This window comes from Meleagris gallopavo, chromosome 20 (assembly GCF_000146605.3).
Source record: "Meleagris gallopavo isolate NT-WF06-2002-E0010 breed Aviagen turkey brand Nicholas breeding stock chromosome 20, Turkey_5.1, whole genome shotgun sequence".
NCBI lineage: Eukaryota > Metazoa > Chordata > Aves > Galliformes > Phasianidae > Meleagris > Meleagris gallopavo.
In genome coordinates this window covers 7921567-7935042 of record NC_015030.2, presented here as the reverse complement: position 1 = coordinate 7935042, position 13476 = coordinate 7921567, and the positions used below count along the sequence as shown (strand labels likewise).

Here is a 13476-nt window from a genome sequence, read left to right as displayed (position 1 = left end):
TAATAACAAATGAGGTGGCTTAACAATTAAATAAAACCAATTTAAAAGCTTTCACAAATCCTGTTTGGTGCAATAAAAGAATAAACACCAGAAAAGATTTATCAGGCATCAGGCTTTGCTGATGACACTGCTGGCTGGATTTCTGAAATCCTTTCCTAATGAAAGACAGATGTACAAATGAGAAAGAACTACTACAGTGTACTTAAGTTTAAATAAATGTAATGTGGTTTTTGAACTTAAAAGACAAAGTGGATTTTTTAGATGAAAAGCTATACATTGTCCTTCACAACACATTAACCCAGCCACGTGTCCCTGCTACCACTGAAAATAAACCTACCTGTGAAGGACCATGTTTTAAATCAAGTCCAGTTAATTAACTTTCTGTGCTTTAGGAATTACATTGTTGTAGTCAAGAGGGTCTGAAGTTATCTTTGGGTAAAATATCTGCGTCTGAATTCAATGTCTGGGTGATGGGAACTTCTACTTAAGCTCTGTAGTATGCAGATGTATACCAATGACTTTCTACACAAATAAATACTTAATAGCCCAAAAGGGAGAGGTGTCTAAATATTAAATTCAAATGGATATTGGGCAGAGAAATATGTCCAATTTTTCTTTATTACACAAAAGATATGTGCACTTCATAGACATTACTTTTCTTGCCTTCATTCTCTTTGCTTGCTCCCATTATTGTTTCCTTCAACTTCTCTTCCTAAGGATTCTCTTCCTTAAAAGACTATTCCTCACACTTGTCCTTGCCTAGGGCTGCACATGACTTTCTGTCTAACTCTTTATTATTCCCTCCACTCAACAGCTACCTAATATTTTACAGGTGTTTCCCAAAAAAGGTGTTAGTAAGAGTCAAATTCCTGCAGAGCTTGGACAAACTGATAGCCACAGAGGCAAAACAGAAATGTTTCTTTGCTTTTTTGTTTCCATTTTCAGTAGAGTTCCCCAGTGTCAAATACGTGCTTGGGAATAAAAAAATCCAGAATCTCATTCAGTTTCCTCCTCTTTCTCAAACTGTGATACGAATACGTAATGTCTGCGCTAAGGCAGAAAAAGTATTTTTGTTTTTTATTCTTTTTGTGGTAAAAAATCCAATTTAAATTATTTGGGTCTTTTACTTTGAGAACATCTGAACTAGCCTTACCTTAAAATAGGAGCTGAATTATTTCTCTTTCTCTGAGGGGAGTAGTTGGGCACTTCTATGCCCCTGCTTACCTGAATTGGGTACTGAATGCAATCTGATATTCTTAAAAAACAAGTACTCCATCACTGAAAGTAGTACTAAGCAAAAAGAAAAGAAAAGAAAGTGTCTCTCACCATTGGAAAATAATTCCATAGGCCAGCCTTTGCATGGGAAGGCACTTGCTTCTTCCTTCCCTCCTGGCACCCACTCTTGGCACCATGATAGCCACGTTCCTGTCTACATGCTGCCAGAGGGATTTGTTTGTTTTGCTTTTTGGTTTGTTCTGCGGTGTTGCTTGTTTCTTTTTCTTCTTTTCAGTTTCGTTTTAAATACAAGAACAATCAAACCATCTTTGCTATGTAACAGAGTAGGCTGGCAGTGTGTGACAGAATGTCACTATTATGACTCCAGTACTACTTAACGGCAAACTACATCTCAATACAAAATCCAGCACACCTTAAGAGTCACTTTCTTTTCTGTATTATATTTAACATGTGCTGGAGACTTTAGACTTACTTTAAGACTAAATGCAAGTTAGCAGATAGCCGTGGGTCTGTAAACTGCGTTGTCCTGTTGTTATGGTCAACAAAATAAACTCTGCCTGTTGCCGTATTTCGGATCTCCCATCCAGGAGGCAGTGGACCAAGCTCTTCACAATTGATGTTGCTAAGATCCCTGTGAAAACAAATATAAAATGAAAAATACCTCAGCATTTGGCCTCTGAGCCAAACAAGTGTAAATGTAACAGAACAATTCCATGAAGTCTGAGAAAATGTATTGTTTCAGAAACTTGATCTGCTCAGCTGGAATCTCTACTCCCAAGGTGCAAGCCCACCAAAGAAAAAACACACACCCCAGAACACTTGCTGTAAGGAAAAAAATTCTTATCAAATAGCTTTCTTTTGTACAAACCAGCTTCAGATGTTAAATTAATACAGGCTTAAAACAAAAATAAAAGGCCAGTGCCACATTTGCTAAAATGGAATTGCAATTCTACACCAATTCTGACAGAAAACGTTTTTAAAACATCATTAGTCATGTAAGGAGCTCTGAATCACACATCAAAAACTCCTACAAAACAGAACTGCATTTGGGAAGAGTTACACATTCCATGAAGAATTACACATGGGATATGCGTATGCCACAGGTGATTTTTGCCCCCAGGCCCTCAATGCTAGTGGGAAGAAAACAGTATTCTAACAAAATCTTTCAAACATTAAAAAAAAAATGTAAGCACAGAGAAACCCACACTGGGCTTAAGAAAATTCTGCTGAAAACAGCATGACTATATTTGTTTCACTGGTTCACTGAAGACAGTTAGTTTAAAAAAATAAAAAATAAAAATAAAAAAATCAACAATGCACATTTTTATGCATATAATTCACACTTCAGCTACCACATACTGCCAAGAATGGCACTTTTTCAAGGCACAAGTCCTCAGATCCCCCAGTATCCTACAGGCTGATGGAAGGAAAGAGTCAGGGGTGGAAGGGCTGAAAAGATGCAGCCTGTAGGGATGCAGAGAGCTGAGAAGCTACAGAAGGAAATAGGAAGCCCTGAGCCTGAGCTTCTGCTGATACTGCTCATACACAGGCCCATGAACCACAAGGCTTTTTTTTTTTTTTTTAGCAACTGTGGTATATTAACATAAAAATACAGTATTTCTTAGAAATGACATAAGCTGTATCCCTTGTCACTGCGGCTGGTACATGCAAGCAGCCAAATTTTGTTCTCAGAGACACACAGTTTCTGTTGCCACACCTAAGAGCAGCATTTTGGACTTTGGACATAATCATTACACCACAAAATTTAGGAAACTTTACTTTCTTCATCTCTTAATATACCTTTGAGAGAAATCTAGTTTCTCGTTTATATACTAAGCAAATAACGTGAGCAAAACCTTCCTAATACACAACTGTCAACTCTGTTGCACTCTCAAGTCTGAAGATAATGCATCATAATGAAGAATAACTTTTTAACACAAAAGTAGTACTAAAAACAATTAGAAGAATCATCTGAAAATGCAATGAAGTTATAGCTATGAGGCACTTTAATCCTTCCCAGGAAATCCAAAATCCATTTCCATGAGAATGAGCACCAGCAGCAACTGACAGAGCTGCTACAATTCTCATCAAGGCCAACAGTGGCTGCCAACTTCAAAACAGCACATATTTGGAAAAAAAAAAGAAGAAAAAAAGCCACTGAAAATTATTGCCTCTTAAAATCCATGGCTGGTATTTGTAAAGAACAATCAGAAAGTAACAATATTTTCTCTGTTATCCTTCCTTCCCCTCAAACACATCAGAAATAATCATGGGTACAATCACATACAATGTGTACGTATGCACGTGGACACATAAATAAAGATACTCTCTACTTCTTTTCTTCTCTCCTCAAAATTCCCAATTTACAAGTTTCTCATTATCAGTGTGAAATAATACACAACTGCTCTAAGAATATCCACGCCAAACAACTACAAAATAATAAACAAACATTCATTTCTACTCTGTGGAAGAAAACCTGCCATAAAAAAGGAGCTTGACATGGTTGCTACTATACCCAAATGGAAAAAACTGTTTTACTTGTTTTTTAAACATCCCAACTCACCATGTCAGACTCCAGGCTACCTGCACATCAGCTTCTGCGATTAGTTTCTTGAAAATGTACTACATTTCCCATTCCTTCAGTAAATTACACATGGGAGGCTGAATATTGGACAGTAATTCCCACAGCCAAGTAAATTTAAGGTAATTTGATTGTAGGTATAGTTCACTACAAACACTGCAACTTAAATATCCAAGGAATCTACCAGATTTTCCAGGCTTCCCATTCGTCTGCTCCCCTATCAAAAAATATCACATTTCTCTAGCACATTTGTCACATAGTTTGTTTTCCATAAACAAACACTGCCAATCTCTCAGGTCTCGTTCACTTCAAATATGGAATTGAAATACAAAACAACCTCGTTTTAACTGAAGGACCTAGAAAAACCTACATTTTTGGAAGCACTCAGATTCTACTTTTTGTTTAATTACTTTGCATAATATTAAAATCTGGATTCAGCTGAAATTCACACAATTAACTGATTCCAGGTGTTGCATATCGCTTTAAAACATCACTGTTTAAATAATTTTTTTAGGGGCCAACAGGCAAAAAATAAAATACTGCACGGAGTGCTCCAAGGACAGCATTGGGAACTGTTTTGATTTGACAACTTAAGGATACTTTCAGCGTTTCCTTACCTGGGTACTCTTGGATCATGCCACGTACTAACACCAGTTTGAGTGTGCAGAAAATAGACCTGACCTTGCTGAGTCGTCCTTTGCTCTGTGAAATCAAGACAAACTAATAAATATGAGAACAAAATATGTAATACAAAAACTCACACAGACTGATTAGCCCAAAGTAAGGAACTAAAGTGATCTAACATACAGAAGACAAAGCCCATTTTCCCAGTTACCTGAAATATCTAAAATTAACTAATTTACATACCATAGCCTTCAGGTAAATCAGGAGGTGTGTGCAAGTGTGTCCTGCTCATGTAATTCCTGTGCCTCTGCGACCTGACCCTCCTCTCTGCCAGCCGGGGATCTGATGACTGCCCACACGTGGCACCATTTGTTCCCGTAATTGGAGTGTTCTCATCCACAAAACAGCTCAGTGGTCTGCCTGGACTGGAGTATTCTGATGCTGGCCTGTTGAGAAAAGCATGAAAATTACCTGCTTTCCGTACCAGAATTAATCAACGTTTTTGTCACCATTACTTCAGATAATATGAATTAAAAGCTGGTGTAGAGACATTTATGCATGGCAAGCAACTAGAGTGCTGTCTGAAACCCGTCCTGCAGAAATCTGAGAGGAGTCATGGCACTTCCAGGCAAGCTGGCTTCCCCACTGTCCTTTATATGCTTTTGTCTGTAAGTGTTACTAAAAGCTTCATCTAAAGGCTCTTAGAAAACTTTGTGGGCTGCAGAACAGAGCAGTCGAGCCCTGGACCAGGGCGCCTTGATGATGGGCAGACAGCTGTCCTGTGCTTGCTGTGTTCATCCCAGAGTAATTAGTAAACCTTTTCACCTACCCTACAGTCTGATCTAACACTTGTATATATGAAATTACAGGATCGAGGTCACATCAAACGCTCACAATGAGCAGTTCCCATCCTAAAAAAAGAGAGTGCTGAGAGTAAAATTATTATTATTTTATGAGCAGTACGTAGCCCAACCTTCCTCACCTTGCCTTGATAAGCCTCAGAAGGCTATAATGTCTCATCCCTTTCAAGGAAGTGCATTAGACAAGGATGGTGTAAATGGGCTATGTGTTTGCAGAGGGACATTGGAATGCAGAATACCACCCGATAGACCCTTAGACTTTCTTGTGGTGAGTGTTCAAGGTCAGCAGACAAACATCACCCATATGCATGGTCTCCTGAACAATTTCTTACCGCGTTGGTCGTTCCCACTGAGTTGTTCTTGTAATATGATTTAAATACTGGATCCTTCCAGAAGCAGTTCTCCTTTCCTCCCACCTACAATTCAGACATGAAGAGATAAGGCAATGAGTGGTATTTAACCAGGAAACCAGGGCACAAAATGTTTCCATCATAAATGCCAACTCAGGAAGACTTACTATAATGAATCATGTTAGCTGAACAAGGTAACAGGAAACAAAAGAAAGTTCAACTCTGAATTACTTTTACATGCTTTTTCCTTAGAACCAGGCATATTATTAACAATATCACACCTTCTTGTTCAATAAATATTTTAATTTTAATTACATTCAAAATAGCCACTGAAAAAAACTTATTTTTCTAAACTTAATAGGATCAGTGGTCAATGAAAGTCCTCTCATAGCACCCTCATGCAATGCATTAATTTCATTTTAAAAGTCACCTTCAATTAACAAGGCTTTCCCATTATTAATATTTTTGCACTCCAAAATACATGAAGCTGTACTGCTAACTTTGCAGTTGCACAATTAAATATGTGATATTTATACAGTGAGCATTTTTAAGTGATAGTTTAAAAGCATTTTCAAAAACACTCTCGACTTCCTCAGATTCTAAATTAACAAAGCACTGCTGCTTAGAACCTAGATGACGATTTACACTTTAAAGCTCATCACCTGATGAGTTTGTCCTGTCTTTATCTGCCAAGAATCACACTCAGAGGTTCTGTGCTTGCTCTAAAAAGCTGACGACAACACCAGAACCTAAAACAGAGCATATTTTTGTATTTGCAAAACTGTTTTAGGTGTTAATGATGTTATTACTCTTCCAGGAAAAAATGAAAATCCCAAGCCCAGCATTTGGGAGGTAAGGATAGCAAGAACTCAGGCTCCATTATCTTTTCCAGTCATGTTTTCTTCACCATGATTTACATGAAGAAGAAAAAGCACAATTTTTCTACCACAGTATATACAGCTGCACAGCTCTGCAGAAGACAGCCAGGTCTGGATGCTCACCGCATTGCTACAAACTAACATATGGATGAGGTCAATTTGTTGACCGTGATTTAACATAACATTAGTTTATCAATTCTATAATTTAGAAGGTATGTTTTCTTAAGCATATTTTAAAAATGTATACGTGCCACCTCCTCCTGTTTTCCAAAAAAGAGAGGGATCAAACTGTTAACTATTATGTATAACCTCGTCGGCTAATTTACTGCTCCTAAATTTGAACCTGTAGAATTCTTGAGTGTGAGAACAAAAATAAATTAGCCCATTTATACTTTGACTTCCCATTACTGCAGAAGTCCTTTGTGTGAACTGTACTTGTGTTGATAGTAGAGTCAGCTTACCCATCTGGTAAATCATTGTCAAACAAACGACTGCAGTCCACGACTTGTCCTCCCGTGCCTATTCGGTCTCTGGACTGAAGACTTACTATTGAAATAATAAAGGAATCATTAAAAATGTGACATTTGCACGTGAATTACAGGTACACTTAAAAAGAGAAACGGCACAATTCAGAGGACTGAGCTGAACCACAATCTGTATATTTTTTATTTTCCACAGGTTTTCACACATGTTAATACTCTACACATTATTTAAATAGATATAGTTTAAAGAATATGAATGCAAGTTAAGGCAGGAAAAGATGTCCACTCTGAAGCTGTCATAAGCTTTCCCCTGTAGGAAGGGGACTAACACACCAAGCTGTCCTGATGGACAGAATAGCTCTGGCAGCAAGTGGGCTGTACTAGGGTACTGCGAGGGCCAGGACCTACTGCTAACATGTTTTTGACTCCTCACCACACGTTCAATGTGCACACGATAGTCTACACACATGTACAAAACCAAGCAGAACTGAACTGCTGGAAGTGCTGTGTGTTTCATGGGTTAGTTACTTTCAGACATTAGTGGTAGGAAGTCAAACCAGCACTCACACAAAGCAATGCTCAGCACCCTGCAAAGTCCCTACTGCCCTCAGCAGAACCAAACTGTATCACTACTGGATTTATTTTAAAAATGTTTCCTTGCAATGAATAGTTATGTCTGAAGCTTTTGTGCATAGTACAGTTATGAAAATAGATTTCTAGAGGCTGTCTTTGTTCCCAGTATCATAATTAGCAAATGTCTAATCTGACACTTTATGACATGCGTTGCTGTGGGTTACTTTTTAAGATGTTTTGCTTTGCTTTTAACAATAAAATGACTACTTAAAAACTAAATCCGTGCTGTGACACATTTCTTGAGGTGGCACTGCTGTACCTTTGGACAGCTGTTCAGGCTCTGTCTACATGCAACGTGGAATAAACTTCCAGACCTTAATCTATACACAACCACACTCACCCAGATCACAAAGTTAAGCAAAGATGGAACACCACCTGTAACTTTTGCCAGAGATGCTGAACTGTCAATGACAGCATGCTTTGAAGTTTAAGATTTTGGGCCTTCACCAGACCAACCCAGGAACCCTGTAGCACCTGCTTGCCTTACTCCTGATCAGCATTAACTCCTTGTCTTCCACATTCACTAACACTACACAGTAATTTCTTACAGCAAAACGTACCTTACATTTAATTTCAAATGATATGAAATCTTAAATTATGTATTTATTCTGCAACAAACCCACACATCACAAGTTCACGTTGTTGCATGTAGGCAAGGTTTGGCAAGCAATACACACAGACAAAAATGAAACTAAACAAAGGCAATTACCTCCTCTTTGCCTACGTGAGGACCAAAATTTGTGCACGGCTTCATTTTGTAATGAGTAAGGACTCATTTTTTCTGCACCGCCACATCAGAAATAAAATGGTGGCACAGAAGACAGCTGCAAGATTAAGACACAGTTCAGGTGCCCTTTGCATCCACTACTCAGAAGTGTCCCCCTCTTCTTCCCCCCTTTGAAGACAATTCCAAATATTTAAAATAAAGTTTTTCTTGCTCCCTGACCCAAATTATAAAGCCATATCCACTGTGTACTTGATTTGTAGGGTTATTATCACCTGAAGATATCAATGACATTTTAATATTGTTCTCCCATTTATCATAGCCTCCTCATTGAAGACAATTTATCATTAAAAGGGCTGGGAGTACATTTACATCTTATTCTACTTTGTTACTTAATTTTAAAAGATTTTTCCATCGTGTAACAACCGCAGTGGAACCACCCGACTTACTCAAGGCTCATTCACTTATTCATCAAAATTGTACTAGCAAAGAAAGATTAAAATGTAAGAAGATTAATAATGACATGTCCAACAAAAGAGACAGGAGTCCCCGCATTTTGCTGAGCGTGCATTAAATTAAAACACAGCCACGACTGAGGAAACCTTTCTGATGATAACAGCATAAAGCACAACATACAGAGGTGCTCTAACAGACTCTGCAGTAACCTAACAAGCTGTGGGTTTTTGTAGGTTTAATGCATGACCCAGCAGCTCCTACTAATTAAGGACAGCCCCAGCAGCATGCCATATGAACAAATGCTTCTTTGGCTGTACCACTTCTCACAACCACATCAGCTTAAGCTGACTGGTCAGTCTGGTTTCTGGCCACCTGGCTGACAGCTGCTTATCTGTGCCACGTCTCTGAAGCATATGTGCCATGCCCACACATGGCATTTGAGTCAGGTTTCCTTTGTGGCATCCCAGCAGCCTTGAGACCTTTCTGCTTTGTATTTTGTTTCCCGTTTAAAGCACCCACATTAATACTGCTGTTCTCATGACAACAAGGATGCATGCTGTGTACTCTGGAGGGCAGCATGAGAGCATGTGATGGTGTGAGGGCACAGACCCTGCTAGTATCATCATGCCTGAAGGATGGCTGCAGGCAGGGGACATCTCTGCTGCTTGGAGCAGGCCCTGAACAAGCTCTCTCCTTGGCTGTGCTCAGATTCTTCTGAAAAAGCACCTCAGAAAAACAGAACAAAACAAAAAAGCCACACAGATGCACACAGCCTGGGTGATCAGGGGACCAGCATACTGGAGCAAAAACTAAAAAGCAAGCTGAACTGCCTAGAAAAATGTCTGGTTTATCTTCTATTCTTTTGTGCAAGCTCACATGGAAAATGTAATGCTCAGGAATGGTCTGAAGTGTCAGCAGTGCACCTACAATTCCACACTTCTACCACCACTTGACCCTACTGTGCCACCTTACTCTTATCTGAATGCCATGCAAACACTCACAGATCAGATGCCAGACAGATTAAAGCAACATGATGAGATAAAGCCATAGGTATTATTCAGCAGGACCTAGATGAAAGCTGATTGTTTTCTCTGGCTGACAATACAGAATGCTGTTTGGATATTACTTCAAGCAGGAATTGAACATAAAAGTGAACGTGCAAACTCATTTCTTTCACCCCTACCTCCAAAAACTCTCATTAAAACTTTGCCAGAAAGACTTTTTCTCCTGGTCTACCTATTTTTGACTTCTGAAATTACCTATTCAAAACACTGTTCTCTGAAACGACTCACAATGCACCAAAAGGTTTATGAAGTCATTTGTGGATGCTTTTTTTTTTTTTTCCCTAATTTGTCAGGTTTAAAAAATTATTTTTTCATTCTTAAGTTATTTATGGCTGACAGGCAATGAAGTGATGAAGCACAGTTACCAAGACTGGTGACAGGCCTGTTAATATCCCAAAATGAATTGATCAAATAGCCCCAAACATAAATCCACTCTTGCCACAGCAAGATGTTCTAATCTTGCCCAAAACATACAGGAAGCACGGCTTTGCTGGAGCTTTCAATGGACAAGAAGTCTGTAGTTCAAAGATTAAACTGCTACTTTTGTTTACTGAGAAATTCAACACTTCCTAAATAGTTTTCATATGATCTCTGTAGCATCTTAACTCTCCCAACACTTATTACAGTATGTATTTTATTTTTACATTTGGTAACTCTCTGCATACACATTTATCTTTAGGTCCAAATGTCTCTGGCACTAGATACTGAATTTAAATAAGTAAATACAGTAAAATAAGTAAATACAGAAACCTGATGTCTAGGAAGGGTAGTTGTACAGCTACTGTTCAGCTCCAAGCAAACTAAAAGATTAAAAGTCTCACTTACCTACTATCTGTCCTCTAACAGTGTCATTGTCATTTGGCCCAAGCTTGCACAGATCCAATCTCTGATCTACAAAACAAGGACACGTCATGCAGTATTTTGAAAAGCACTCTGAAGTATCATCAGAACAAAACTGACCTGAGCATAAGACAGTTAGGACTTCAAGAAGCAAAATTCAAGAAGGGAGGCAAAATTAAAGATCTTGAGACCCAATTTTCCATAATTCTAAAACAGAAAACAAGTTTCTGAAACATGTGCCCTACTTCACAAAGCTCTGTTAACAGAAGCTTACTTCACATTTTAGCCCCTTGACCAGCAGCTGTCATAAGGAGCTCATGGTATGCCATCTCACAGCACAGAGCCAGCCTGCAGAATCAACTCATTTGTTACACACTGTATCAGTAGAACTTCATAAAATAGAGCAAAATGTAATGCACTGAAATGCTGATGTAATGAGAGAGATTTGAAAACAAAAATTTCAGTTCTAACTTTATCAGCAGGGATCCTGTTTGAAGTAAATTCAGAATGCTCCTCTGCCAGCAAATCACCTTTTTTAAAAAGAAAATGACCTTTATTGGCAACCACTAATTTTCCATCACAAACGACCAAATTTTGTGCCAAATTTTGTTCACAAGTTAGACTGCATCATGACTGATCACTGTAAACAGCACCCATTAAGATAATAATGAAACAGGATCTTACATGCTGATTAACTTTTTCAGAAGTAAACACAAAGCTGTGTTATAAAACAACATTTTATGACTGAATTTACTAGGTTAATTTTGAAGAGCCAGACATTTTAAACTACAGCTTTTGCTTCAAGAGAGGATTATCTTTTCATTTACCCTGTGCATTTCTGAAGGTAATAAAAAGGAAATTTGAAAGTAATCAGAATCTGTCTTTCTTCAAAATTCCAACACAGTAAGTTCAGTCTTGACAATGCACAACCAGACTGCTGCAGTGAATCTCCCACCTCTTTCATGAACTGGGCAAAAGAACTGGAAAGCCAACAGTAAGTTATGTTCTCTAACCTACCCATCCTCAGCAACTAAGCACAGTTACAAACTACCAAACTGTTTGGAATATGCAAGCTTCATAAAAACCAAAAGAAACTCAATTAAGTGTCACTCTAACATTTCTGCACATAAGACATTTGAAAGAAAAGAAACACTAGCATTTAGCTTACTTACAACCAGTGTCTTTAAGGCGGTTAATTGCATTTGAAAGAAGTCTCACACAGCCCAGAAAACCAGCTCCCTGCTTTTTATGAATTTTCTTGTGATTCCACACACTGATCGTTATTGAATCCGATTTCCCAATATACCTGAAAAATGTGAATAACAGGACTGTGAACGACATTTACTGAATACTCTGAAGATTCAGAAATGACCTCAGGGGAAAAAAAAATTATCAGCCATTACATTAAAAACTGAACACACGCTTTACTAGCGAGAACAACTCATCTTTAGATGTGCACGTAACACCGTAATGAAAGTGCGTCTCATGAAGGAATTTACTTGAACACAAATTAATCTAAAATCTTGATTCTGAACAAAGGTACTCATAAGAATCCAAAGTCTACTGAAAACTGCTTAAAACAGCATCCGTGACAGACTGGCCTCTGAGACTCCATCTCCTCAGGGCGATGAACATGCTTTGATTCATGCCTACATTCAGCCTAATGGAAAACCATGGCAATGTTGTGGAGGATGTATTTGTTAGCAGTGCCAGCACATTTCAGATGCCAGGACAGAATCAGTTCAGCATCCTTCTGCAGCATTCCATTTACTGCTTTTTGCAGGCCACTCTTCCAGCCACTGGGAATGCAAGTCACCCTACTGCTCTTCTGAGCACTCAGGAAAATAGAAGGTAAACCCAGCTACAAACATGCACTCAATGAACGTTCAGGAAGCTATTGATTATTACTAAGAAAACTTCCAGTTTGAAGCACATGTTACTTCACAAGTATGATCTATTTCAAGAAGTTTATAACCATCTCATTCCATAAGTGCCAGGCTCCCCTCCTGTCCCCAGCTCAAGCTGCATCCTGCCAGCACTTCTACACAAATGCTCAGAGAAACCCAGATCTGTGCCTCACCGACTTGAGGAAACCTGCACACTGTGGGCTACTGCATCTTTGCTTCTTGTTTGTTTGCTTGAATCTTTGCTCCTCTGAAACAACTGCTTTGTGAGCTAGTCTTGGTCTACAGAGGACAACTTCAGAACACTGATGATATACCAGTTATTTACAATTCTGAATAATATTAGTAATTTTAAGTCAAAGAAAATTAATTTGTATCTATGCTTAGAAAAACTGCTCCCATATCACAGATTCTGGCCTTCTGCAGTTTAGTTCCAAGTGGGATCTCTCTGTCTGTTTTGAAGGAAAGCTAATCAAATAACTCAGCCAGTTCCTACATACCTCTCCCCCAGTGACAAAAGACTTTACTGGCTTCAACACATCTGAGTAATTTCATAAAGATACAAATGATACTGTCAAGGTTGGCAAACCAAATAATTGAACTAGCTTTCACGGTTAAAAATTATTGCTCTGATCATGTAAGCTCTCAATTAACACTTCTTCCTTTTTCCTTTATGGTGTAAAACTCAAAGCAGAACTTGGAACTTTTTTTTTTTCTTTAAACCACCTTCAGACAGGGACTGATTGAAGGAACAGAAGACAGACAAGCCCAATGTAGGCACGCACACATGAATCTGTTTTAAAATAACAACAAGTGCACAATTAAAAAATAAATAAAAAATTAA

The 13476-nt window shown here is 38.4% G+C and overlaps 1 protein-coding gene across 1 annotated transcript in view; it reads right to left on the bottom strand.

Annotated features, from left to right (window-relative positions):
* The window catches only part of SMURF2 (SMAD specific E3 ubiquitin protein ligase 2), a 37277-nt gene that overhangs the window by 12690 nt on the left and 11111 nt on the right, over nucleotides 1-13476 (bottom strand). Inside the window, exons 4-10 of the mRNA XM_010721518.2 lie at nucleotides 11901-12034; nucleotides 10714-10779; nucleotides 6991-7075; nucleotides 5634-5717; nucleotides 4685-4887; nucleotides 4435-4519; nucleotides 1709-1867 (exon numbers count right to left, since the gene is read on the bottom strand). Of these exons, the coding sequence (XP_010719820.1) occupies nucleotides 1709-1867; nucleotides 4435-4519; nucleotides 4685-4887; nucleotides 5634-5717; nucleotides 6991-7075; nucleotides 10714-10779; nucleotides 11901-12034 (816 nt within the window). The remainder of the gene's footprint in view (nucleotides 1-1708; nucleotides 1868-4434; nucleotides 4520-4684; nucleotides 4888-5633; nucleotides 5718-6990; nucleotides 7076-10713; nucleotides 10780-11900; nucleotides 12035-13476) is intronic.